This window comes from Takifugu flavidus, chromosome 12, assembly GCF_003711565.1.
Source record: "Takifugu flavidus isolate HTHZ2018 chromosome 12, ASM371156v2, whole genome shotgun sequence".
Lineage (NCBI taxonomy): Eukaryota > Metazoa > Chordata > Actinopteri > Tetraodontiformes > Tetraodontidae > Takifugu > Takifugu flavidus.
The window spans coordinates 12,696,923-12,723,637 of record NC_079531.1 but is presented as its reverse complement, the minus strand read 5'-3'; the positions used below and the strand labels follow the sequence as shown (position 1 = coordinate 12,723,637).

Genomic DNA, 26,715 nt, shown 5'->3' with positions numbered 1-26,715 from the left:
GTAGAGCAGGGAGCAGCAACAGCAATGAACCAGTGATGGACCTGCACACACACACATACATACAGACACACACACACTACATACCGTATTTTCACGACTATAAGGCGCACCTAAAACACTGAGATTTTCTTAAAAATTGACGGTGCGCCTTATAATATGGTGCGCCTTGTGTGTGGACTGAGTTCCGAAATCTGCTGTGCGCCTTTGGTGGGTGCACTACGGTAAACGCTCCGCCAATCGATTAGCGGCACACCTACGCGTAAGGATCCCATAAAATGGCGCCGGTCAAGCGAGACGCGTATGAATGAGGCTGACTGAAACTGCAGGCCATCGAATATGCGGCTGAAAATGGCAATCAAGCAAACTTAGTGTTTTCGCTTTATGAGGCGGCGGCATCTCTCCATACGCGCAAGGACAACTGTTGCGCAGCGGTGCCCGCGGATTACCAGGAGAGGGTGGCCATCTTCCGCACCCACTGCCGCAACAAGATAACCGCGCCCAGCCACATCACCAACATGGATGAGATCCCTCTGACTTTTGACATCCCTTTGACCCACAAAGTGGAGAAAAAGGGACCAGCACGGTGGCGATAAGCACAACGGGGCACGAGAAGTCGTCGTTCACCGTGGTTCTCGGCTGCCACGGAAACGGACAGAGCGCTGGATGACGGAAAATGAACACTCCTTCACAAAGACTATGAGGCAGCGGCGAGCAAGATATGCCACCATATGCGGGTGGATTGTAGACGCAGGGGCTATGATACCGTGTTCATGTATTGTAAGAGCTTTCACAAAATCAACACTGAACTGGAACCGGTTGGTGAGTCCGATTCAGATGATTAAGAAGAGGAATTCGGGATGTTGGACAGTGAAATAGTGCAGCTGTTTAATTGAGATACAGAATATGAAAACTTTGATGGTTTTGTGGCGGAAGAATGAATATTTTGTTCAATAAATGTGTCGAAACTCACTGTTTTACTTCCGTTGTCATTTTTTACAGTATGTTTCAGCATGCGCCTAATAATACGGTGCGCCTTATGTACAGAAATAGCACCCATAACTGAGACTGCGCCTTTTAATATAGTGCGCCTTATGGTCGTGAAAATACGATACATATATACATACATACATACATACACACACACACACACACACACACACACACACATACATACATACATACACTCTCTTTCTCTCTCTATCTCTGGACTGAGGGGGGCTGGATGGAGTGGAGCAGCAGGATAAACGAGAACCAGGTGTGCTATTTGCAGCCTGAAAAGTGCAGCCTGGACGTGCGTCACGGAACTCTGTGGTCTTCAGGACAAACATGTTGAGAAATCCTGATTGTAATTTCTTTGGAAAAATTGACAAGACTGAGGCCACAATGGAGGGCAATCAACATGTGGACCATAGAGGAAAATGCACTCACATAAAGGCCCCTGGTCTACACCAGATGGGCCACTTCCATTGTGGTTATCAGGTCTTGCTCAACAACACACGAAAATCAGAATTTGACAAAACTAACAAGAAAACAACAATTTCACAGGAGCTGCTGATATCATCAACTACAAATCACATTTAAAATGAATCTGTTTAACATCTGTACAAACTATTCATCATCAGTGACACAGTACCAAAATATTCATTTTTCTTGCAATTTAAGGACCATTCTGAGAAGTGAGCACATTTTGGCTGGTCCTCACAACTTCAAAGAACTGTCTGAGGGTTGACAGATGGTTTAAAGGATCAGGTCAGAATTGCGTCAGTGTGGGAAAAGGGTTTTTTCATTACTGACACTCATGGATACGTGTCCATGAAATTTTGGAGCTGTTAAGTTCCTCTCAGGTTAGTGTGTGTGTGTGCGTGTGTGTGTGTGTGCGTGTGTGCGTGTGTGTGTTCCATCAGATGATTTACCTTCCCATCTAGATAACTTGGAAATGACTGCTCCCCTGTGATCAGAGGCCTAACTCCATCCTACTTGGGGGAGCTAGTGACACTTTATCAGCCCAATAGACCACTCCGCACTCACAATGCTGGTCTACTTGTGGTCCCCAGAGTCTCTAGGGGTAGAATGGGGGTCCGAACATTTAGCTACCAGGCCCCCCCTGCTGTGGAACCAGCTCCCTGTCCAGGTACGGGAGGCTGACTCCATATCTGCTTTTAAGATTAGACTTAAAACCTACCTCTTTGAAAAGCTTATTGTCACTAATTCTGTAGTTCCAGTTACTATCCTAGACAGACAAATTATCATACTTATTTTACTTAATATAATGTATTTCTGTATGTTCTACCTATTCTCTCCTCTACCTGTCCTTTCCCCTTCTCCTCTCTCTCTACCCAGCCGGCCATCAGCAGGAGGGTCCTCCTACATGAGCCTGGGCCTGCTCAAGGTTTCTTCCTGTTAAAGGAGAGTTTTTCCTTGCCACTGTTGCTTGTTGGGGGACAGGCCCTGGGATTCTGTAAAGCGCCTAGAATCAATTTTGATTGTAACAGACGCTATACAAATAAAGATTCCTTGTTCCCCTGTGTTCACCTGAGTTCCTCTGTAATCGCCTGTGTTCACCTGAGTTCCTCTGTAATCGCCTGTGTTCCCCTATCTTCACCTGTATCTTCCATGTCTGTCTTCAGGACCTGGACAGCCTCCAGATTGAGCTGGAGGAGGTGCGCTTCTTAGACCTGTTTGCCTACAGTGAGGAGGGGGGCGGCTGGCTGTGTTTCATGTGCAGCAACCCTGAGAAGGCCACAGGTGACACACACACTTCTGTATACCTCCCAAAACCCCGCGCTCCCACCTGTGTTTTTACCACTTGATACTATACTAAGCTGCCGCTTCAGTGCTGATGATGTGGTGATGATGCCCCCCTGTTGTGTGGAATGTGTGGAAGTACACACCTGTGGAGTGATCCTGTAGAGAAACACACTGATGTATTTCAGAGGTGATCTTTAATGACACCTGAAAGTCACCTGACCCGACGGAACATCGTCATTCAGCTGTCAGAAGACAGAAGCATCCGGGTTAAGGTCAGCAGCATCAGCAGCCTGTAAACCTGCTGACTGGCTCCACAGAAGCACATGGTGTTCCTACTGAAGGTTAAGGTGTTCCCAGAGAAGCTTAAGGTATTCCCAGTAAAGTTTATGGTCTTCCCAGTAAAGCTTAAGGTGTTCCCAGTAAAGATTAAGGTGTTTCCAGTGAAGGTTAAGGTGTTCCCAGTGTAAGTTACAATGTTCCCAGCTTCTCTGCTGTTTCCACTGGTACAGAAATCCCTTTGATGTTGTGCATTCGTCCATGCACGTGCAGCAGCATGGAGTACCTACAGAAGTAGTTGAGCTTTAGGCCTCAATGTAAAACAAGCATGCATGCATGCATGCGCACACCCTCATGCATACACACCTAGATTTACTCCCACGTTTACTCTCCTGATTCAAAAATGAGGATCTCCAACTGGACTGAATTACAGAAAGATACAGCAGATCCAGGAGGCTTTGAAGAGCAGGGAAACATTTGTGTCTCTGGCTGGAACTATGATCCTTTATGAGTCTCAGATGTCAACCTTTAATCCATCGTCCAGCTTCTCTGATGTGTAGAGTTCAGATCCAGCAGCAACACCTGCAGCTGCAGCGCTACACTTGGGCTGGATGCACCACAGCTGCCTGTCAGCAGGGGGCGCTGGTCACGTGATCTCACGCAAACCTTCCCCCACTGTTTTTCGCCTCCTGCTTTGAAGTTGGCGCCAACACGTACTGGGAAGAGAGGGTTAATGAATGGTCATACTGGAACAGAGAAGGTAAATGACTGGTTATACTGTGACAGAGGGGTAAATGGACTGGTCATACTGGAACAGAGAGGATAAATGACTGGTTATGCTGGGACAGTTAGGATTAATGACTGGTTATACTGGGACCGAGAGGGTTGCTTTCTTTGAAATCATTTTCCTGGAATTGTTGCTGGGGTGAATTTTCTTCTTGGATTAAATCAGATCTGGTGACAATATGACATCCAAGTAATTATCGGATGGATGTGATCTGACTCCCTGCTGCTGTTTCTTTTTCACACTGTTGTAGTGTTAATGAGTGTCTGAGGTGCGAACTGATGCCACCAGCTGGATCTTTACCTCCTGTGTGACTGTGCAGGTGTGAAGGAGGGGCAGCCTCTGATGGAGGGGAAGCTGAAGGAGAAGCATGTCCGCTGGAAGTTCATCAAGCGCTGGAAGACTCGTTACTTCACCCTGGCAGGAAACCAGCTTCTCTTCAGGAGAGCCAAAGCAGTACGTAGCCAATGAGGACACACACTCACACACATTCACAGGGGGTGGAGCTTCCCAACTGTACGTGTAAGCGTGGGACAGACGGGAAGAACTGAGTCACCTCGCTTGGAACTGAACAATTAAGATTGTGAGCAATATTTCTGTTATAGGAATCAGGAAGTGTGATCAGTCCTTTGCTGACTCCTGTTATGAAATAAAAGGGACCCAAAGAACCTTAATAAATGATTAATTAAGGTTCATAAGCCCAATGTGTTGTAAATATTTATAGCCCATACTCAATCATGACTTATTGTTTTAATCACAAATATTTAGATTACCATCACTACATGTTATAAAATGCTGATTCAGCACATTAAGTTAATAAAAGTTGAATTTATACGAGTGTAAATAATCATGTGTGCAGATGGTCCTGCTCACACAGATGTTACAAACACTGACGTTGTTGCTTTTAGAGATGAGACAATGTGATGTGACCTCATGTTCTGCAGAGACAGCGTCATCAAAGAAAGGCCAATATTTGAGTGTCTCCAGGTGGACGCGGGAACCTTCTTGTTTCCATGGTTATCGTTCATGTTTACATGGAGCTGAAGGAGTTTATGTGGAGCTGGTTGAGCTGTTGCTGAGGGAGGCTGATGTTTCACATTTGCTCCACACAGCTCAGATGAGGAAACACCAACAGTTCTCCGCTCTGGAATAAAGGTTCCTCTGAACAGTCTCTGAAGTCCAGCATGCTCTGCTGGGGTGCACCTGCTGCCACTGACCTTTGACCTCCAGCATGTGTGTTCATCAGCATTAAAGGTCGGAGCAGACGAGGCAGTGATTTACACACAGAACTTCAAATCCATCAGAACGGTGGTGGTGCTGCAGAACAGTCCAGTCTAGACTCAAGATTCTGCCTCAAAAATGGGCTTCCAGGGTCTGGGTCTTTGCTGAGTCACAAGCTAACTGGAGAAATTAGAGGTCAATGTTTCCTTAAACTGACCCTATTCAGTATTATTAAATAATAGTATTTACTGCCATTAGACAGGGTCCCAGAAGATGTTTTTCTTGTTCTCTTCATGTTTCCTCACCCGTCTTCCACAGAAAAATGAGCTGGAGGACGTCCCCATTGAGCTGAGCAAAGTGCAAAGTGTGAAGGTGAGCACAACCTCTTGCCTCAGCTTCAGCAGCACATTAACCCTGTCTGAAGGTTATTGCCTGTCTTTCCTTCTGAAGATTGTAGCCAGGAAGCGACGTGATCGCAGCCTGCCTCGAGCCTTTGAGATCTTCACCGACAGCAAGACGTACGTGCTGAAAGCTCAGGATGAGAAGCACGCGGAGGAATGGCTGCAGTGCATCAATGTGGCCGTGGCCCAGGCCAGAGAGAGGGAGAACCACGAGGCCACCACCTACCTGTGATGCAACAGCTGACCTCTGAGCTCAATGTGAACTGAACGATGAGGAGCTGCTATCTCCTTTAGCAGTAATACTGAGCTAGCAGTGCAGATGCTGACAGAAGAGAACAGCAGACAGGAACTGGTGGAGGAGCAAAGACTGTTAGTTTAGCGTAAAACCTCAAGACAAAGAAAACCCTAACCTGGCTCAGTGTAGGGAGGCAACATGTTTGTATAGAGCTAGAGCCTCAGATTGACAGGTCAGAATGTGAAGGTTCAAGCCCCACCTCCAACACATACAAGCTAGTCACATCTCAGTTATTTTATTACCAAATGTTATGATCACTGCAATGTTCTGATTCCCTGCAATAATGAATGTGTGGATGTGTGTGGGTGTGTCAGTGTGCATCTGTATGCAGTGGGTGGAGGAAGGAGTTCTGGTTACTGGTACCCTGATTGGTCTTCCAGCGCTTCAAGGATTTAAAAGCTCCACTTGACTTCCAAGATGGCCTCTCCATCTTTCCTCCATGCGGCAGTTCTACATCGTTCCATTTTACCATTATGGAACAGAAGCATTCATGTTTGTAAGCAGCAGTCTGGGGTGAGAGGCCCCTTTCTTTGGCTGATTTCTTTTTCTCCTGTTTTCATGTGAGGAAATTGGAAGATACCCATCTGTATGTTGTTTATTTGTTTGCGAGGCCCGGTCAGGGAACTTAACTTCTTTTGTTTGTTATTTTGGGATGTGCTCACACCTGAAGCAAATAAAGGTTGCTTTTATTTACAAAATGATGGTTGGAGTGTTTGGGTATAGGCCAATTTATGTTACAAACGTTTCCCCTAAATTTTTGGTGTGGTGAGATTGTTTTACTTGCTGTGATATGCGAAGATGGAGACTGTGTAAATATTCACCAACACAACCAGAAACTCTTCACAAATCTGAATCTATGTCTGTTTCCTGTTTCATTGGCAGAGGTTTGGGGAGGCGTGTCATCTGACTACAGAGGGGGCAGGATTTAGTTTTCTGGAGATCGCTCATATTGATCTATGAACGTTGTTGACAGGCCGGAGCTGCTCCAGTTCAGATCTGACTCGGTTCTGCCCCTGACTGACTGATCTGCAGCCAGTCTTCTGTTTTTATGATCACTGCTGTGCTTTTATTGAAACCATCATAGAGAAACATGTCCGTCTGTCCCACAGTGTCTGGGGTTGTGCTGGTGCCTTCACTCTGTAGTTTTCTGATCCTTGTGTTTTGATTTGATTTTTTTTTATGGTAGACTTCTTTCAGAATTGAATGTTTTTCTTATCTGAGGACAGAATTTACACCAGTGTAAATTGCACCCTGTGCACGGCCAGGGTGAAACCAACATTGAGCAATGCTGGAGGTAACTGCATTTCCTGTGGAGGACATTTTGCATGTTGTCACCCTGGACAGCCCCCTGGACAGACCCTGGGAGACCTATGAACACCAGAGGAGCAGAAGGGCATGTTCAGAGGTCCCTGCTGGACTGGGGAGCTTGGAAAGTGCAGCAGCATCAACAGCTGACACTGACCTTTAGACTGTGAGCTGCTGGCGTTGTCCTTCGGCAGAACCTAAACTCTGAGGGGAGACGGTCGTTTCCCCACCACACCCATTCAGGGTCAAGGAGGCACATGCAGCTTGTTCCCCTTCGTAGTCTGAAGTGAACAGAATGGGTCTGACACACATGGGAGGTAGGGGCAAACATGAGCGACAGGGTTCCGAATGACTGGAGACCCTAGTCTAAAAGATCATTTAATGTTTCAATTTCAAACCAGAAGATTTCTACTGGAATCACACTCTGCAGGACAGAATGTCAGGACTCCCGTCGGACTCACATCTGCACCCTTCTGCGTGTTTGAGGACTGAAAGGAGGGATTTCCTCTCAGAATGCTTATAGTTGCTGCGAGAATCTGAAGGTGAGAAACCTTCATGTGCAGTTAAAGCTCCTGCAAATCTTTGGGGAGTCGGCCCGGGTATTAGACACCTGAACATACCTTGTCCAAGACTGAGTTGTTTCGGTATAAGAGCGCCCCCTGTCGACTCTACACATATTGCGTGAAACCCTTATTTCAAAGAAAGTGCGAGCCAGTGTAATTACTCATTTATTACTCAATAAAAATCGGGACATTAACAAGTGCAGACTACAAACCAGTGTAACAAATCAAAGACAATAAAATGTTTTAAATCAAGTCTGCATCTCCTGCAAAGAAAAAAAAAAACCTTTTGAAACCATATAAACAGCTTTAGCAATGATCCAAAAATAAGTCACCTGCCTTTCTCGGTGTTCAAACATATCTCCATTACACATTTCATTCTGTCCTTCCAGCCACTCTTTTGCTTTTATAAATCAAAGCATTCATATTTTCAGTGGATCCTGATCCATCTTTACACTGTAAATAAGGTCCGTTTTAAAGTCCACAACTTTATCATGCTAGCGCCGTCAGCGGGAATGAGGAATCACTTAAAAAAAGCCTTTATCTGGAGTTTACCACAGGTTTTGACTGACATCCATTTGGTTTAAACCAGGCGATGGTCCTGGTGGATCAACGTCGGTGCCTGCCGTGGCCCGAGTGCCCGCTGCTGCCGTGGTGTTTGCTCTTGTGGCTGCGTTCCCTCTCCCTGTCATATGACCGAGAGCGCTCCCTCTCCCTTCTCTCGCCGCGGTGGCCAGCGGCTCGCTCATGTTTGTGTTTCTTTGAGAGTTCATAAGAGCCACGCTCTCGCTCCCGTTCTCTATCTCGATCTCGCTCGACTTTAACTGGAGTGCGTGAGCGTGACCGAGAGCGCTTTCTCTTGTGACTTGACCCGCCGCTGTTCCCATGGCGTCCACTGGCTTTGGAGTCACTGTTGCCATGGTGGCTGGCCTTGGATTTGAGATGGGGGAGGAGGGGTGAGGGCAGATGTCGACGAGGTGATGGACTACGACTGTGAGAGCGCGAGTGTGAACTGTAGGTTCCCGAGTGACTACGCCTGCTGTTGTAACTGAAATGACAGTGACCATGAGAACAGAACTCAGCTAAAAGCAGTAAATGCAGGAGGAGGGGGGTGTCTTACTGTCTGCGAGGGGAGCGGGATCGAGATCTGGAGCGTGATCTAGAGCGACTTCTGCTCCTGCTGTTCCTCCCGATCTTCACATCCTTCCTCAAACTGGAAGACAAACGAGCATCAGCAACATAGCGGCACACCAGCTGGGGTGCTACTGAGCAAGGCTTACCCGTTGTGCGGACTCTTGCTGATCTGCGTGCGGGTGTCAGGCTCCTTCTTCGCCGCTTTGGCAGTGGGGGGGTTGGGAGACTTCTCTTCTACTTTAACCACATTTGGAGAGCAGGGTTTAGAGGCGGGGGAGAAGCCTCCAACGGCAAGCGCAGGGGTCCCATCAGGATTGAAACCTTTGGCCTTCAGCTTGGCCTCTGCCAGGAACACCTTCCTCCGCTCTACTTCCTTTTCAAGTTGGTCATAGTTGGGCTGCATTAAACAAGAATCTAAATATTAGAAACTTTCACGAGCAAGGCTGAAGGTCTTCGTTTCTTTGGGGAGTGGAAGCCTGAACAGACCTTCTTCCTGCTGTAGAGTCGTAGGGTGGTGACACAGATCTCCTTGATTTCTTCCTCAGTGGCTCCAAAAAGCAGGTACCAATGAGGTCTGCATGGAAGGGGTATCTACACAGGAAAACCACTAGTATACAAGGTGCTCTGGTCTGATTTAGAAATGGCTGCAGTCTAATGTTTGCTCATACCTGCAGAGCTCGGGCAGCAAGGAATATGCAGGCACAGGCGATAGTCTCAGGCTGGAACCTCACAAACACATTAGTCCTCAGGCTATCATTCATGTAGTTCCTAAAATGGACAAAACACTTTGGCTTCACACCTCGACTCATGAAACAACTCTGATTAGCATCTATTTGGCATTATCCTCCATTTACTTTAAGCTAAGCAACTGATTTACACACATCAATTCAAGAAAGGCTGTTTTAGTAAAACCATTTGGTGCCAAAGTACCCTAACCCAAAATTTGGAATGAACCGTATTTAACTTTGTCCAACTCTCAGGGATCTAGAGGCGACATGTCATAGGTAGAGCATGAACACGTGATCAGGTTGGTGCAGGGTGGTGGGGGTGCATGTGTTGCATGCATGGCAGCTACAGGCTGGAATCAATGACAGGCTGATGCAGCCAAGGCATCAGTGGGACATCCTGAGACATGTGAAGATGATGTTGAGCCCAATGGAGGACGAGTGTCCAAATGTGCTCCGACTATGCTGGCAACCGGCAACTGAGACTGAACATGAAACCATGAAGAAAACAAGAATAAATGTCCATAATGTGATGGAAAACAGGAAGGGGACAAGACCTACAGAAGCAATGTTCACCCCCAAAACTTCATGCACATTTTCAGGGACCATGACTGTTGAGGTAAATTCAGCCATGACAGAGTGAAACCTCCATGTTTTGCTCGTCAGCGGACCCTCGTCCGTCTGTGGCTCTGAGGTTTTTTATAGGTGCTGCACATGAATTCCTTCCTGTCCAAGCTGCTTTAACAGACGTAACCTGAAGCGACTGCTATGAATGAGCCTGCTAACTCAACGCTAACAATCATGGGCCACTGATTTAGACTGCCGAGAGCCATCCTGGGGGGCCAAAGCTGAGAACTGGATCAGCCTGTAAGACAGACACACGTCTGGACACCATGTCAGTGTGGAAGGACACAGTGTACAATGGTGTATATACACTATAAATCTGAAGTAGGCAGCTCAAAAAAGGTTAGTTTACTTTACAGCTAAATGCAAGTAAACTAGGAAAAATGTATGTGTAGCTACTTGACACAAGTATTAGTCACATCCTTGTAGCAAGACCAAAAAAATACAAATCCTTTGACCCCAAGAGAAAACAAGATGATGGCAGCTGTACGGAAAGGCCCGCCCCCTTCAGTGAATCTTGACATTGGGATTGGCTGTCAGGGCGGGAGCAGCCAGCCAATGGGGGCAGCTTGCCGAGTTCATGTGGTTGGAGTAGGCAGAGTTCAGAGGTTCTTTATGTGACTTACCAGCACGGACTACCCTTTAATCAAAGAGTAGAGAGAAAGGACAAAGTTAAACCGTGTTCACAGCATCATCATTCAAAAGAATTATCATTCAGAAGACGCGATAAGGGGAAGACAGGGGGACACACCATGGCCTGCCCCATCACATGACAGAGCGGGTGGAAAGGTGAGGTCTCGGTCAGACCTGGGCTAAATACTTTAATAGGTGTCCAGGCACAGTTTGACACGGTCAGACACCAAAGCATCTGCAAGCATTTCAACCATTTAAAACTGATTTGGCCCAGGTCTGTTTGCACTTCCATGACAGACTGCTCCTGCTGTAGAGATGTTGGGAACTCACCAGGCCGTCTGGACCAGGATCTGATTCTTCTCGCACTCCAGCACCTGAAGGTACATGACGATGATCTGGAACAAAGACAGGCATGTTCAGGCGCAGCGGTCAACCATAGGCGTATAACACACCTTAAGACTACAGGTGTGAGCAACTCACCTTGTGTGGGTGCTTGACGTGCACACAGAAGCCCAGCTCCTTCAGGACCCGCCGCTCAGCTTTGATGACTTGGTTTTTGGTATTAATGTAGTTCTGATCAAGTATCAATGGACTTGGAGTCCTGGTTTGTAAAGGAATCAAAATAAAATCATGTTTCTCTCCTTAAAAGTAAATGTGCCCTTTGGACTTAATCAACTTTTTTTTCCTTTCCAACCAACTCGGAGCAGCTAGTTTCTCTCTGAATGCCTGACAGTTTGTGGGGGTTTGAGACTCCTGTGGTTCCAGTAAAAACTTTGGGATCAGATAGTCCTCAACCACATCACCCAGTGTCACAGCTTTAACAGAAATATCAAATCACCATTTCAAGTCTTTAAGGCCACATGAGAATCTGACAGTATTGTCTACAGCTCCCAGTGAGACAGTGGCATTCGCCTTCAACTTTCCCAACACCAAAATTCAACATATACATCCTACTGTACAAATGGATGTATCCCATTACCACTCACAGAACACGACATCCAAGTCATACTCCTTTCAAGGTCACAACCTTTTATTGCACACGGGGGAACTTAAATATTTTATAACTATTTTATAAAACAAATATGTGGAACTGTATATTTAGAGGCAGTCAGCCAAAACTCTCACCTGTTTTCAGATTTACAGGTACACTTACATGGAAAACTGCTCCAGGTATTGAAACTCACTGTTCCTACATGTACCTTTACTCAGCAGTACTTTAACATACTGCACTTCCTGTCTGAGCCAAAGCAGCAACCTCAATGATGACTTTGAGGTGAGATTTCTAGAAAAGCCATGAGCAACAGTTGGTGAACGGATTTATGCTCTTAAAGCACACAGGAAATGCATGGTGAGGAGCAGTCAAAGACTACATTACCCAACAGTCCACAGATTGATGGACAGCTACCCAAAAGTTTAAGACTGAACCACAGAAGTCCTCAAGGTGCCCCAGGGGCCAAGGACCTTCGGCCAACCTGTCATCCCCGATCCCAGTGGCCCACGGTGGCTCAGACCATGGGCGTCTCCCGCAGGAGGGGTGGGGTGGCCCTGGGGGAGGAGAGAGCCCCCATTGCACCATGGTTGTCATGCCGACTGCTTCATCTTACGTACCATTCCACATCACCCAGGCTTTGGTAAATGTAGCTGGTCGCTGTTAGTTGGTTGCAAGGGAAAAAAAAGCCAAGTTAATGCCAGGGCCTATAGTACAGACATGTACAGAGTACTTTAATGACAAAGGCACACATGTGAATGCTGTAATGCCTCTGTAGTGTGCAAAAGAGCACTCCACTGTTCAGTGAGATAGCAAATCAGTGAAATCAAGCTTGCATGTGGACAACTACACTTCAGAAACTGAAAAACTTTAAAATGGTTGAGTACATGATCAACAGAAAGGTACATCACAGTAAAAACAGGTTAACATTGTATATTTCAGAAATGGACACTGAACAAATGAAAACATTGAATTGTTGATCAATCCAAGAGTAGATGTAGATACTTACTTTTTGCCTCTGAGCTGTCGTAGGTGGTGGAAAACATTGATGACATCTCGTATTCGACGTGGTGCTTCTTCGATCTTGGAGGCCAGGTTTATACACGCCATGGCAACAATCTGGAAAAGAATGACACCAAGTAGATTTAGAGGCCACCTTAAATGACAGTTAGGACAATCACCCACATCCTGACATCCTTCACGTAGTGTTTCCATAACAACATATCCTGAGTCACCTTCTAGAGCAGCTGCCGCTATAGACACTGAGATATATATATGTATATATATATACACACACACACACACAACTACACCTATAAAACAACCCTACGTCACATGGGTAAACGCACTATTTTTCACTTCATCTAAAGCACAAATACATGTGGAATTGTTTTAGTTGCCTATTAATGACTCTAGGCGTATTGTCTTTGTTCACAAACTGGAGCTACAACGTATCGGTAACATGGCTGCCACAAACGTAACCACAACGCAAAGCTAAGCTAGCACTGACACGTAATCTCGGGCTCACAATCGTTCGAATTCCGCCCAGACTTACCTCAAAACTGTGCTTGACGAAGGACTTTGAGTAGAAAAAACGATGAAACAACACCTGTCCCGTTGCCATCGCAACCTGTCGACGAGAATACAGGATGACTTTGCTGCTCCGGCTAACTAAGGCAGGCCAGCACAATGGATAGGCGCCATTTTAACCCATTCACATTAGCGCCAATGCTAACGTTAGCGAAATGCTATCAACAAGGTAATACGGCTTTTCGAGGAGAATGGTTGACAACATGATACCTGGGGTAACCGGAGGAGAATACCCGCTGATTGAATCAGTTCACATCCCAGAATACGAAGGTCGGTTTCTGTATTCAAGTCGAGGCCATCGAGCATCGATGGCGTCGGAGAAAGCCTTTCGTCGGGTATAAGCGAATTGTCGATGGTGAGGAATACTTCTGCGTAAACTTTATCTCCAATGAGGATGCCATCGTTGTTGGTGGAAGCATTCGAAGATACAGAAAGAGGACCCGCGGCCATATTCTGGAGGGAAAAGCAGTCGTTAAAAAGCTAACACGCAGCCGGCCTCGACGCAACGTTTTTCAGCTTTCCGAGTGCCTGGCAGTGACGTCACCGCGGTACAAGGAACGTTCGTGCTCCGGCAACGTGACTCGTGAGCACATCCGCACCGCGCGCCCTCCACCCTGTTCTTCATTTGTGGTTAATGTGGCCGCTGTCCTTTATGGGTCATTACTGCCTCCTGCTGGTGTGACACAGTCATATGTTATATTGTTATAAATATTAATAGAAATAACTGTTGTTACTGTACACAGAAGTAGAATGACAACTCATCTTTCTATCGCAGCGGTTGTTCACAGACGCATTCGTTTGAAATGTTATTAAGATTACGTAAAAGGCACAGGAGTAAACGCCACCGGAGCAACCGTAATTGTGACGTAATTTACGGGAAAGTCCAGACTTTTTAGGATATTAATCCGCATAATTACAAAAAGCCACTTAAGTTTAGCTTAATAGCAATGATTATGAGCAATATGAATATGAACGTCAAACACAATGTATAACAAGCCTGCAATTCGGAAACTTTAGATTTTACCATCTTGTATAATGTGCAGACTTTAGATTGTAACACCTTGTATGTCAGGCGCCTTGTCAGTAAATAAGAAGATAAACCCTGTTTATTCTGACAGTCAGAAGCGTAAATGATCTCTTTGTGACAGCTGGAGTCAAAAAAAACCTAGCCCCATGTGGAAACCACGAGGAGAACGTTGTGTTCATTTCGGTCCGGTCCTGGGTTGAGAGACACTCTAATAACTCAAACGGGCGGCAGGGGCGAGGGGGTTCGATACGTTGGAGTTTCATGGCCCACTTTGGGCCACTCAGTAGCAGCTGATCATCCTTTAAATTCTCTGAGAAACACCGTGTTGAAAATATGACACCAAGTATTAAGGAAATTCTGAAGGCATCTCTCTCTCTCTTAGTGTGAGTGAGGACAGAAATCTCACCATCGAAGTCTACAGAAAACCTACACATACTGACCAGTACCTCCAGTTTGACTCTCACCACCCACTGGAACACAAGTTGGGAGTGATCAGAACTCTCCAACACCGGGCCAGAGAAATACCCACCACATCCCAAGGCAGAAAGAAGGAACAGGACCACATTAAGACAGCTCTCAAAACATGTGGCTACCCAGACTGGGCCTTCACCAGGACCTCAAGAAAGCGAGACCTCAGCAAAGGAGAGGAGGAGAGAAACAAACGCCGCAGCGTTTCCATCCCCTACCTGTCTGGAGTCTCGGAGAAGTTTAGGAGGATCCTCCAGAAACACGACATACCGGTTCATTTCAAACCCAGCAACACTCTCAGACAGAGGTTAGTACACCCAAAGGACAAGGCACCAAGACCCAAACAAAGTAATGTTGTTTATGCTGTACAGTGCCAGGAGGAATGCAAGGAACTGTACATTGGGGAAACCAAACAACCTCTCCGCAGAAGAATGGCACAACACAGACGTGCCACCTCTTCGGGTCAGGATTCAGCAGTCCACTTACACCTAAAGGAGAGTGGGCACTCCTTCGAGGACAGCCAAATACGGATACTGGCCAGAGAAGACCGCTGGTTTGAAAGGGGGGTCAAGGAAGCTATCCATGTTAAATTGGAGAAACCATCCTTGAACAGAGGTGGTGGCCTGAGGCACTTCCTATCACCCACATACAATGCAGTCCTCCACTCCTTCCAACAGCAAAACAAACATTCACACCATTCCAGGAGACCCAGTGACTCATCACCATGTGACCCAGCAGACAAAGGGGAGACACCTCAACAGAAACGACCCGACCAACGACCCTGCTAACGACTCTCAGGTGACCACCCGGATCATTAGCATGCAAATGGTCCACAGGGGCTATATATTTTCAAGCTCTCTCCCCAGCGATTTCAGAACTGAAGAAGCCTTCTGGATAGAAGGCAAAACGTCTTCAAGAGAAGAAACCCAGTCCAGTTGACAGAGAAAACTACCTTGGATACAATGACCTGGATGACTGAGAATTTACACAGACACATTGGGGAGCACTTTACTGTAATTTTGATTGTTTATTCACTGTCTTTGGTGGAATTGTTTGGTGGCCACGGTCATGGCGGCGGCGGCGGGAGTCTCCGAGTTGGAGAAACTCACCCACAGACCGGTGTGTCCGTGGAGGAGTGCGCCCTGGCTGTGGGAGAGATTGTGGAGAGCGTGAAATCCGCTTCCAGGATGAATAGCATGGTGGTAGTGTTCTTGGACAGCACTGATAAGGCCAATCAGCTGGTGGTGGCTGGGGTGGTCATTAACGGTGCACTGACACCGGTGTTTCCCCTGTCAAACCAGGCAAAAAAGGTGGTGGTATTGAACGTCTCTCCGTTCCTCAAGAACGACATGTTGTCGGGTATAAGTCCCTGCTGCTGAGCCATGTTGTGTCCTTCAGACGACAGGTGTCAATGGTCCTTAATAACGATAAAGTAGGGCTCAACATGGCTCTTCGCTTCAGGGTGGACGACTTTGATTACACCGTGTTTGTCACCACTGATTCCCTGAAATGTTTTGGGTGTGGGGAGGAGGGCCATGTGATCCGGTCGTGCCCGAATGGCGCGGAGGCTCATCGGCCAGCCGACCTGCCCGCCCTCGACGCCACACCGCACGCGCACGACGGGGACAGCAAGTCCGCGCAAAACGCGCAGAGCGATGCGGGCACAACTGTGGAGCTGGAGGAGCCGGCAGAGCTGCAGGGGGACCACCTGGGGGACCACCTGGACCTGCAGAGTGAGTCTCTCACCAGAGAGCTGGTGGAGCAGACGACCACAAGAATGACTGAGACCGTCCTGGACATGGGGGATGTTGGAGTGGAGGAGAACAGCCTCAATGTGTCCATCAAGAGAAACAATACGGATACAAAAGTCAAAAATGATAAAGTGAAGAAACTGTCCAAAGCAGAACCTCACACACATAGTTCACAGGACACACACACAGCTTACCTCACACAATTATCCCACAGGACACACTTAGCTCATGGCTGTTGCCGAGGCAAAGACCCGGGCATGGGAAGAGTTCGGTGAGGCCATGGCGAACGACTTTCGGACAGCCTCGAAAAGGTTCTGGACCACCATCCGGCATCTGACACGATTGTACAGGGAGCGGACAGCCCGTATCAGGGGGCCCGGCACCCCATACTCACAGAGAGTATGGGGTGCCGGGCCCCCTGATACGAGCCATCCGCTCCCTGTACGATCGGTGTCAGAGTTTGGTCCGCATTGCTGGCAGTAAGTTGAACTTGTCAACAGCAAAAAACTGAGTGTAACTTTTCTTCAGAGGACCCACAGCACTCCGAGCCTGACTGGAGAAGGTATTGGGCGGGGCAGCTGTTCCTTAGCCATAGATGCAGCAACAGTGTGGAGGAATCTGTCCCAGGCCGATTGTTAAAAATAAGCACTGTATTTGAAAATGTTAAACTTGTTTTTGTGAATATGTATTCTCCTACTGCTGGGTTGTACAGGCTGGTTTTGCTGAATGAGGTAGAGAAGGTTGTCACCAGTTGCAACAATGATGAGTTCCTGTTCCTGGGAGGAAATTTTAATTGCACAGAGAACCCCCTGCTGGACAGGAATCACCCTGAACCTCACATGCCATCCAAAAGTACCCTCACAAAGGTGGTGCAGGCTCGTGAGCTGTGTGACATGTGGCGGTATTTCCATCTGGGTCAGAGACAATTCACCTGGACCCACTCCAGGGGGAACCAGCTCTCTCTGGCCAGGTTGGATCGGCTCTATTTTTTTAGGCACCATATAAATATAGTTAAGAGGGTGTCTATCAGTCCGGTTGGTTCTCTGATCATGCTATTGTGAGTTGTATTGTTTGTATAAAAAATGTAAAAGTACATATTGGCACTTTAACACCCAACTGTTGCACGATAGTGTGTTTAAGGATGCTTTCAAAACCCTGTGGAGTAATTTTCAATTGACAAAACATAGTTACAGCTCCACTCAGCAGTGGTGGGATGTTGGGAAGATCCACATTAAACAGTTTTGTCTGCAGTACACCCTCATTGCCAGCAGGGACATGGCCAGGTCCATGAGGGACCTGGAGAGAGAAGTGGTGGAGCTCCACCTCCACAGGAAGAAGAGAGCATTTTTAGTTTCTCAAGACCAAATCATCAGCTTTAGCTGACCTGCTGGGTGTGGCTGCTCAGGGCGCTCTGGTCTGCTCAAGGTTCCAACACATCGCCCAAATCGATGCCCCCTCTCCCTTTTTCTTTGGCCCGGAGTGTAAGAATGGCCAGAGGAGGATGATGCACTCCCTGAGGGCCAACAATGGACAAGTGCTTGATGACCCTATTGAGATTCGCCAGCGGGTGGTGATGTACTACTGGGATCTGTACAGGATGGAATGCCAGGAGCAGCCTGAGGTGGAGCAGTCCTTCCTGAAAGGTCTACCCCAGGTGGGTGAAGAATACAACAGGGAGCTGGATGCTCCTCTGTCTGCTGAGGAACTGACGGCAGCATTGCATGGCGTGGCTGGTGGGAAAGGCGTTGATGGGCTTCCATCAGAGCTTTACAGGCCTTCTGGCCTGTTCTCAGTGAGGACCTACTGTGTGTCCTCAGGGACAGTCTGAGCCAAGGTTGGCTGCCACTGAGCTGCAGGAGAACTGTCCTTACCCTCCTCCCAAAGAAAGGGGACCTGCAGGACATAAAGAACTGTCACAGCTGCGGGCAATCGTGCCCATGAGTCTCTTCGCCCTGCGCACCTGTTGTGCATCAGGACACAAATTTGCCCCCCTTTTAGTCCCCAGAGGCACACCTGCTCCCTGCCAGATCGTTATTCGTGTTCAGATGACTTTCCAGCGTATTCCTGTTTGCCTGCCTGCCCGATCTCGACCTTGCCTGTCCCCAACTACTCTATTCTGCTCGCTCCCTGGTGAATCCTGTCTGTTGTCTGTTTCTGACAATAAAGCGGTGTTCAGCCAAACTCTGGTGTCGCATTTGGGTTCTCATCTGGTCCGTGACAAAGAACTGGCGCCCGGTGTCCTTGCTATGCACCGATTATAAGCTGCTGTCTACAGCGTTGGCAACTTGGCTGAGAAAGGTGATGGAGAGGGTGATCCATGAGGACCAGACGTACTGTGTGCACAGCAGGTTAATCTCTGACAACATTGCATTAATTTGAGACATTTTGGACCTCTCTGGTTCATTGGGTTGTGAGATTGGTCTGATTTCTCTGCATCAAGAAAAAGCTTTTGACTGGGTTGAACACCAGTACCTGTGGCGGATGCTGCAGACCTTTGGTTTTAGCCCAGGTTTCATAGCCAGGATCCAGGTCTTGTACTGTGGCATTGAGAGTGTGCTGAAGATCAGTGGCCTGTATGCTCCTTTCATTGTCCAGAGGGGGATCAGGCAGGGCTGCTCAATGTCAGGGATGCTCTACACTCACACTTTATTGAGCCACTCCTACGGAAACTGAGAGCACAGCTATGGTTTCACCATTTCAGGCTGTCTGCGGCGTTATGTTGTGTCTGCTTTCTTCGATGACATCATTGTTTTTTATCAATAGTCAGATCGACATCACTAACCTCTGTAAAACTGTCACTAGTTTTAACAAACTGTCAAAAAAGTTAATTGGAACAAAAGTGAAGCCTTGGCAGTGGGTGGAGAACGGTGCAAGTAGCTTACATTACCAGGGAGCTCTCCTGGGGGACAGGGGGGTTAAAGTACTTGGGTATCCACCTTGGTGATCAAGCTTTTATGTCCAAGAATTCGGAGGGGGGTTTATAAAAAGTTGAGGGGAGGCTGAAGGGATGGAACTGACTTCTTCCGAGGATGTCACAGCCCCATTTCCCCAGTTCCCTCCTGTCCCTCTGCCCCAGTAATTTTCCACTCTCCCTGCCTCTGCTGCACTCTACCTGCCAGCCACTCCCACCCTGTCAGCTCAACTCCACTCCCCTGCAAGCACAGCTGCAGCTTATTCCCAATCAGCCCTGCTTATAAGCCTCCCCTGCACTCTCAGTCTTTGCCAGATTGTTCTTCTGCGTTTCCATGCAAGACTCTCCAGCACTTATCTGCCTGACCTCCTGTTGCGGAAACCTGTTTGCCCCTGACCTGCCTGCGCCGCCTGTCTCCCGGTAAACTCTCCAGCCTTCCGTCCCTGACCCCGACGTCTGCCTTAGCGTTTCTGGTTCCTGTCTGCTCACCTGGTCCTGACTTCTCTGCGTGGCCCCGACTTCGCTGCTGTTCATCCCCAGTCTGCTCTGCTACATCGTCGGCCTCATCTACTGTAAGCCCCTTTCTGTCACTCCTGCCCGCTGTAAACAGACTGTACGGTTCCGAGGGTTCACATCCTCCCCCTCGGTTCCGCATTCCGGCTCTGCTCAACCCAATCCCCGAGCCTGAAACCCACAGACTTTGAGTGGGCCCTGAGCCTGAAGAACGGACTGTTTCCTGTGCTTCCTTGTCTGCCTGAATTCCTGCTTGCCTGTGTACTAATAAAGGTCATTACCAACGGTCCCAGCTTTCCAGAGTGCTGCTTTGGGGTCCTAATCGCACCCGTCACAGTACATTCTGGCCAAACATGGATCCAGCACACTCGTCACCACCCCAGTCTCGCTTGGACCAAGTGGAGGGAAGGCTCCAACAATTCGAGGCCCAGCTAGCCTCCAACACTGCAGAGGCTTGGCAGACGGCGTTGGCTCCGGAGCGGGCATTAACGTCAGTAGCCACCCAGGTCCAACAGCTGGTGGGCTCAGTGTCACAACCGGACGCTCCTGTTCCTGCTCCAGCTCCTCCTCCTCCGGTTCCTGCTCCCCCACCAGGCTCCAGAGCCCCGGGTGGGAACCCCAGAGCGTTATTCTGGGGACTCAGAGGGCTGCAATCCATTTCTCACGAACTATTCTATCCTGTTTGCTCTGCAGCCCTACACCTTCGCCTCGGAGGCGGTGAGGGTCGCCTTTACCATCAATCACCTGACTGGCAGAGCACGCCTGTGGAGAACGGCAGAGTGGGAGAGGGGCACGCCGGCCTGTCCCTTTTTCCAGGCCTTCTTTGCTGAACTTCGTAAGGTTTTTGGGCCTGTTTCTCTGGGCCCGGATGCCACCGGGGGACTCCTGAGCTTGAAGCAGAAAGGTCGGCCCATTGCTACGCTATCGACTTCTGTACCCAGGCCCGGCTTAGTGACTGGAACCCAGCAGCCTAGTGCGATGCCTTCCTCAAAGGGCTAGCGCCATACATAAAGGATGCGTTGGTTTCCTTTGATCTTTCGCCCTCCCTCGATGGACTCATCGAGCTGACTTCTAGGCTGGACAGGTGCATCCAGGCAAGGAGAAGAGAGCTACACCAGGGAGGGGCGGAGCACCGTTCGTCTGCCCGCCTGCGAGGGTCCGTCATCACAACCCCCACATTGACTGGGGGACGGGTTCCATTCTGGGGTGGAGTTCCTCCTGTCACCAGGTCTGCCTTGATCAAGCTACTGCACCTCTACTATCAGTCAAATACATTCCGGCCCCCGACCTGTCCGGGGTACCCTCCGAATACCATGACTTCCGGGAGGTGTTCAGCAAGGCTAAGGCTACCTCCCTGCCCCATCATCGGCCCTACGACTGCACCATAGACCTTCTTCCCGGCACCATGCCTCCCAAGGGTCGTCTCTACTCACTGTCTGCACCAGAAAGAGAGGCCATGGAGGTCTACATTAATGACGCTCTGGCTGCTGGGATCATCCGTCCCTCCTCATTTCCTGCTGGGGCAGGGTTCTTCTTTGTGGAGAAGGACGGGTCCCTGAGCCCCTGCATCAACTACAGGGGCCTCAACGAGATCACGGTCAAGAATCGATACCCTCTCCCACTCATCGCTTCAGCCTTTGAGCTGCTTCAGGGGGCCATGGTCTTCACCAAGTTGGATCTCCGCAATGCCTACCATCTAGTCCGGATCTGGGAGGGGGACGAGTGGAAGACCGCCTTCAACCCACCCACTGGACACTATGAGTACCTGGTCATGCCTTTCGGCCTTACTAATGCCCCGGCCATATTCCAGGCACTCATTAATGACATTTTAAGAGACATGCTCAACAAGTTTGTGTTTGTCTATCTGGATGATATCTTGATCTTCTCCTGGTCCAAGGAGGAACATGTGCATCATGTCCAAGCTGTCCTCCAATGCCTGATGGAAAACTCTGTTTGTTAAGGCTGAGAAGTGCGAATTCCATGCTACCTCCATCTCTTTCCTGGGGTACATTATCAGTCAAGGCAGCGTGGAGATGGACCCCTCCAAGGTCTCTGCCTTCACCTCCTGGCCCGTCCCGGAAACAGCTGCAACGGTTCCTAGGGTTCGCCAACTTCTACCGAAGGTTCATCCGGGGATACAGCACTGTGGCCACTCCTCCTCACTTCTCTCACCTCCTCCAAGGTACCCTTCCGTTGGTCCCAGGCTGCCGAGGAGGCATTCCAGAACCTCAAGGCCCGGTTCACCTCAGCTCCCATTCTCCTGGTTCCTGATCCTGAAAGGCAGTTCATAGTAGAGGTGGATGCTTCTGATGTGAGGGTCGGCGCCGTTCTCTCTCAACGCTCTGCTGATGACCAGAAAATGCACCCCTGTCCCATATTTCTCTGGACTTTGTTACCGGTCTGCCACTGTCGGGCGGATTCACCACTATCCTGACTGTGGTAGACCGGTTCAGCAAGATGGCCCACTTTGTGCCCCTACCCAAGCTTCCATCGGCCAAGGAGACTGCTGAACTTTTTCTGCAGCACATATTTCGGCTCCACGGCCTTCCGTCGGATGTAGTCTCTGATCGGGGTCCCCAGTTCATGTCCGGAGTGATTGTTTGTTTGTTAATTGTTAATGTTTTATTCTGTTTATTATTGTTATTAAAAGTGGTGTTAAAAGTCATAGTGTTGGGTTCCAAGATTCCGGGTCGCTTGTTGCTTGTTTCTTCCTGCATGGGGCTTGGAGGAGCCAATGATTATCCACAGCTGGCGCTGCAGGCGGACGCACCTGGCAACAATTTTCCATCAATCTTCCATTTAAGGGCAGAATGCCCGTCTGCCAGCGTCGGAGGGTTTTCGTATACATCTCGGTAACCCTGACTCCAGTTGCTTGGTTTTTCGAAAAGGTTCCCTGGCTAACTTTGTTTCTCGCTCGGCCGAGGTCTCCAGGCCTATCTGCGGGATGCGTACCGGTCGCTGAACTGGTCTTTTGCTCCGCGCTCGAGCTCCCGGTGCGTCCCGGAGGACCGAATAAGAGATTTTCCCCGCGACCCAGAAGGGCCTTGTATATTTTTATAATAAAGACTCTTGTTTGGACTCTTTTACCACTGCGTTTTTGCCTGCTTTCAGGTCTTGGAAAAAACTTAAACGTAAGAGAACTCTCCAACCAGTATGGACCCGGCGGACCAAGACGCAGTGCGCCGCACGTTAGAGGCCCAGGGAAAGCTGCTGGGACAGCATGACCAGCTGCTTTCAGATATCTGGGCCTCACTACAGACCCTCAACATCATGGACTACTCCATCCAGTTCTGCATTCTCGCAGCCAGGAGCGCCTGGAATGACGTGGCCCTCCGGGGGGTGTTAGCCCAAGGACTCGCGGAGGAACTCAAGGGTGAGTTAGCCACTCGGGAGGAGTCTGGGGACCTGGAGATGCTCATCAGCCTGGCAATCCGGCTGGACAACCGACTGTGGGAGAGATGCAGAGGGATAGCGAGTGCCCAGGGAGGAGTTCAAGGAGTCCGTCCTGGAGGAGTGGAGCTCCAGTTGAATCATCAACTCCGGTCCCTGTTCCACCTCAGGAGGACTTCACCGGCAAACCTATGCAGCTGGGATGAGCCCGACTCTCCCACGTGGAATGGAAGCACCAGCTGGGGACAAAGGCCTGCCTGTATTGCGGCCAGGTTGGCCACTTCCTCTTCAATTGCCCGTCCCGGCCCAATGGACTAAGCTCGTCAACACACGTTGGAGTGCCGGTGAGCGATCCCTCTTCCTGCTCCTCGTCGGCCTGCTTAACACTGCCGGGCACGCTCCTTTGGGGCCAGGAATCTGTCTCTGCGCCATTCTTGGTGGACTCCGGCACAGACGACAGCTTCATCAGCCAGGACTTGGCCGTGTAAGTCCGCATCCCTGTCGAGACTCTGCCCGTGCCAAGACTTATCCTTGGTCTCAATGGGGAAGTCCTGGCAATGGTGACGCACCAAACTCAACCCCTCACCCTCATTGTCTCCGGGAACCATCGGGAGCAAATCCGCCTGTTCCTCATCCCGGCATCCTCTTCCCCGGGGGTTCTCGGAGCTCCTTGGCTGGCGCGCCACAACCCCCGGATAGATTGTTTGACAGGGAGACTGGTGAGTTGGAGCATGCCCTGTCAGACCAACTGCCTTCGCTCTACTCTCGCCTCCAGGCGTGGGGGCGAGAGGAGAGCTGTTGCAGATTCGGGGTCCCGATCTGATCCGGTTGACGCGGGACCAGACCCCATCTTACTCCCTTCCTGCATCCTGGGAGCTGCATCCTGGCGGAGAGAGTCCGAGAGGCTCAGCAATCAGTTCTGGTTCCAGGTGGGGTTCCACCAAACCGGCTGTTGGTCCTTAAGGATGAGGTGGAGGTGCCCTCGATTCAGGCTGACATACGCCGATGCAGGAGGGTGGGGAGGCAGGTCCGTGCTGCACTCCTGCAGGCCTCCCAGTGCTCTCAACGGCAGACGCTGGATTCCAGCCCTGTCCTATCAGCCAGGTCAGAATGTCTGGCTGTCCTCAAAGGACCTCCCGCTCCAGGTGGAGTCTCTGAAGCTGGCTCCATGCTTCGCCCTTTCGAGATAGAGCGGATGGTGAACCCCACAGCCATCCGCCTGAACCTGAACCAGCATTTAAGATGCACCCCACATTCCACGTCTCCAGGGTTTAGCCGGTCTCTGTGTCGGATCTGGTCCCCCCCCCCTCCAAGTTGTGGATGGGGGGCCCGCCTCTACAGTCAAGAGAATCCGGGACGTACGAGGACGAGGGTTCCAGTTCCTGGTCGACTGGGAAGGGTATGGCCCGGAGGAGCGATCATGGGTTCCTCGCCGATTCATCCTTGATGACAGCCTCCTCCGCGACTTCTACTCCCACCCAGACAAGCCTGGTAGGGTGCTCAGAGGCGCCCATTGAGGGGGTGGGGTAATAATGGGTTCCAAGGTTCCTGGTCGCTTGTTTCTTCCTGCAGGGGGCGTGGAGGAGCCAATGGTTATCCACAGCTGGCGCTTCAGGCGGACGAATGTGCCGACAATTTTCCATGAACTTTCCATTTAGGCGAGTGAAAATCAAAGATCTTGAGATGCAGGTAGGAGAACTGAGCATTTCAGCTGCATCTACAGAAAACATGGACCTAATAAATACCCTCAAGTCCAAAAAGTTAGCTTTGGCCAACCTGTTGGGCATCTCACAACAGGGCACTCTAGACCGGTTCATGATCACCTCCCAGATGGATGTTCCATCCCCTTTTTTTGTTGGACTAAACAAAAAGAACAGACAAAGAAAGATCATTCACTCCTTGCGTACGGGTGGCTGCTCCAAAATCTCAAACTCGTATGATTCAGATTCAGGTCCTTTATTGTCCCACACGGGGAAATTCACAGTGCAACAACAGCAGAGCACGCAGAGAAAAATAAGATAAAGGAAGTACGGTGCTAGGTTCTATAAGAACCTCTACAGGAGTGAGTGGTCGAGTAATCTAGATGTGCAAAACACCTTCTTCAGGGGTTTCCCTCAAGTCAGCAAAGACACCCATGCAGGGCTGGCAGCAGAGATAGCCCTGCAAGAGCGCCACGCTGCCACCTTAAATCTGCAAAATGGTAGAGCACCAGGGATGGACGGCGTACGGTTGAATTCTACAAGTCTTTCTGGGGCATTATTGGTAGTGACCTACTGCAGGTGGTCTCTGACAGCCTGAAAGGGGGCAGACTGCCCATGAGCTGCAGAAGAGCAGTCATCACCCTGCTGCCAAAGAAGGGAGACCCACAGGACTTAAAGAATTGGAGGCCGGTGTCTCTGCTGTGCATGGATGACAGAATCCTGTCCAAAGCTCTGGCTCTTATGTTGTCCATCTTTCATTCTGACCAAACTTACTGTGTGCCCAACAAGTTTATCTGTGATAATGTCACTTTAATTAGGGAAATTTTGAAACTCTCCAGTTCATTGGCCACCTAGACTGGTCTTATTTCCATAGACCAGGAAAAGGCTTTTGACTGGGTTGAACACCAGTACCTGTGGCAGACCTTAGCTGCCTTTGGGTTAAACTCTGGCTTTACAGCTATGGTCTGAGCACTCTATAGTGGTAGAGTGTTCTAAAAATTAATGGTGGGCTGAGCGCTCCAATTGAGATCCAGAGAGGGGTGAGGCGGGGCTACTCTCACTGGGATGTTATATGCAATAGCCATCGAGCCTCTGTTGCACAAATTGTGACAGAAATTAGCTGGCATATGTTTGCCTCAGTGCCCTGTAACTTTTAAATTGTCGGTTTATTCTGCTGATCTGATCATTTTAACCAATTCACAACAGAATATTGATGTTTTAACCAACATTATTAATGAATTTGGTTTTATTTCATCAGCCAAGGTTAAAAAATGAGGCTTTGATGGTTGGAGGGGGGCTAGGGTAAGGTCTCACACTACCTGGGGGTCTTCAGTGGAAGACAAGAAGACTTTTCTACCTTGGGGTCTTCCTGAGGGAGGAGGACTTTATGGGAAAGAAGTGGGAAGACACCCTTGAGAGTGTTAAAGGTCGGCTCCTGCAAGAGCCAGTCCTATGGGGGACCAAGTTGGACCTTCCCATCTGGACGGGGGAGACATTGGTCAGAAAGATGGTGACTGCAGGAGTTGTCACACTGGCCCAGGTAGTGGCATTGACAGGACCTCCTGTCGTCAAAATGTTTGGCATGTATCACCTCCTATGCGCTTTGGTGCAGAGACACCAAACTTTCACAGAACCTGCCTAAATTATGGAAATCGGTGTCTATGACTTTTC

At 49.2% G+C, this 26,715-nt stretch overlaps 2 protein-coding genes across 13 annotated transcripts in view; one reads left to right on the top strand and one right to left on the bottom strand.

Annotated features, from left to right (window-relative positions):
* The window catches only part of veph1 (ventricular zone expressed PH domain-containing 1), a 61,300-nt gene extending 54,877 nt beyond the window's left edge, over window positions 1-6,423 (top strand). For 8 of the 10 annotated variants that reach the window (XM_057050163.1, XM_057050162.1, XM_057050167.1 and 5 more), the window contains 4 exons: window positions 2,628-2,745; window positions 4,131-4,264; window positions 5,348-5,401; window positions 5,480-6,423. In XM_057050163.1, the coding sequence (XP_056906143.1) occupies window positions 2,628-2,745; window positions 4,131-4,264; window positions 5,348-5,401; window positions 5,480-5,662 (489 nt within the window). In that variant the 3' untranslated portion in view covers window positions 5,663-6,423. Of the gene's footprint in view, window positions 1-2,627; window positions 2,746-4,130; window positions 4,265-4,920; window positions 5,225-5,347; window positions 5,402-5,479 lie in introns of those variants that run through there. The other 2 variants (XM_057050170.1, XM_057050169.1) reach the window with 2 other exon arrangements.
* A 1,322-nt stretch (window positions 6,424-7,745) lies between these two features.
* On the bottom strand, window positions 7,746-13,863 carry ccnl1a (cyclin L1a). Of its 3 annotated transcripts, XM_057050181.1 has the most exons (11): window positions 13,495-13,709; window positions 13,250-13,324; window positions 12,704-12,813; window positions 12,315-12,354; window positions 11,187-11,307; window positions 11,037-11,101; window positions 9,393-9,492; window positions 9,211-9,315; window positions 8,871-9,121; window positions 8,711-8,803; window positions 7,746-8,638 (listed from the first exon to the last, which is right to left on the bottom strand). In XM_057050181.1, the coding sequence occupies exons 3-11, from the start codon at window positions 12,747-12,749 to the stop codon at window positions 8,200-8,202; spliced, it is 1,260 nt and encodes a 419-aa protein (XP_056906161.1). In that variant the 5' UTR covers window positions 12,750-12,813; window positions 13,250-13,324; window positions 13,495-13,709; the 3' UTR covers window positions 7,746-8,199. The 3 variants fall into 3 exon arrangements, with proteins under 3 accessions (XP_056906161.1, XP_056906159.1, XP_056906160.1); XM_057050179.1 differs by lacking the exon at window positions 12,315-12,354 and having other exon boundaries at window positions 13,495-13,863; XM_057050180.1 differs by lacking the exon at window positions 13,495-13,709 and having other exon boundaries at window positions 12,179-12,354; window positions 13,250-13,330.
* Window positions 13,864-26,715: the final 12,852 nt, after the last annotated feature.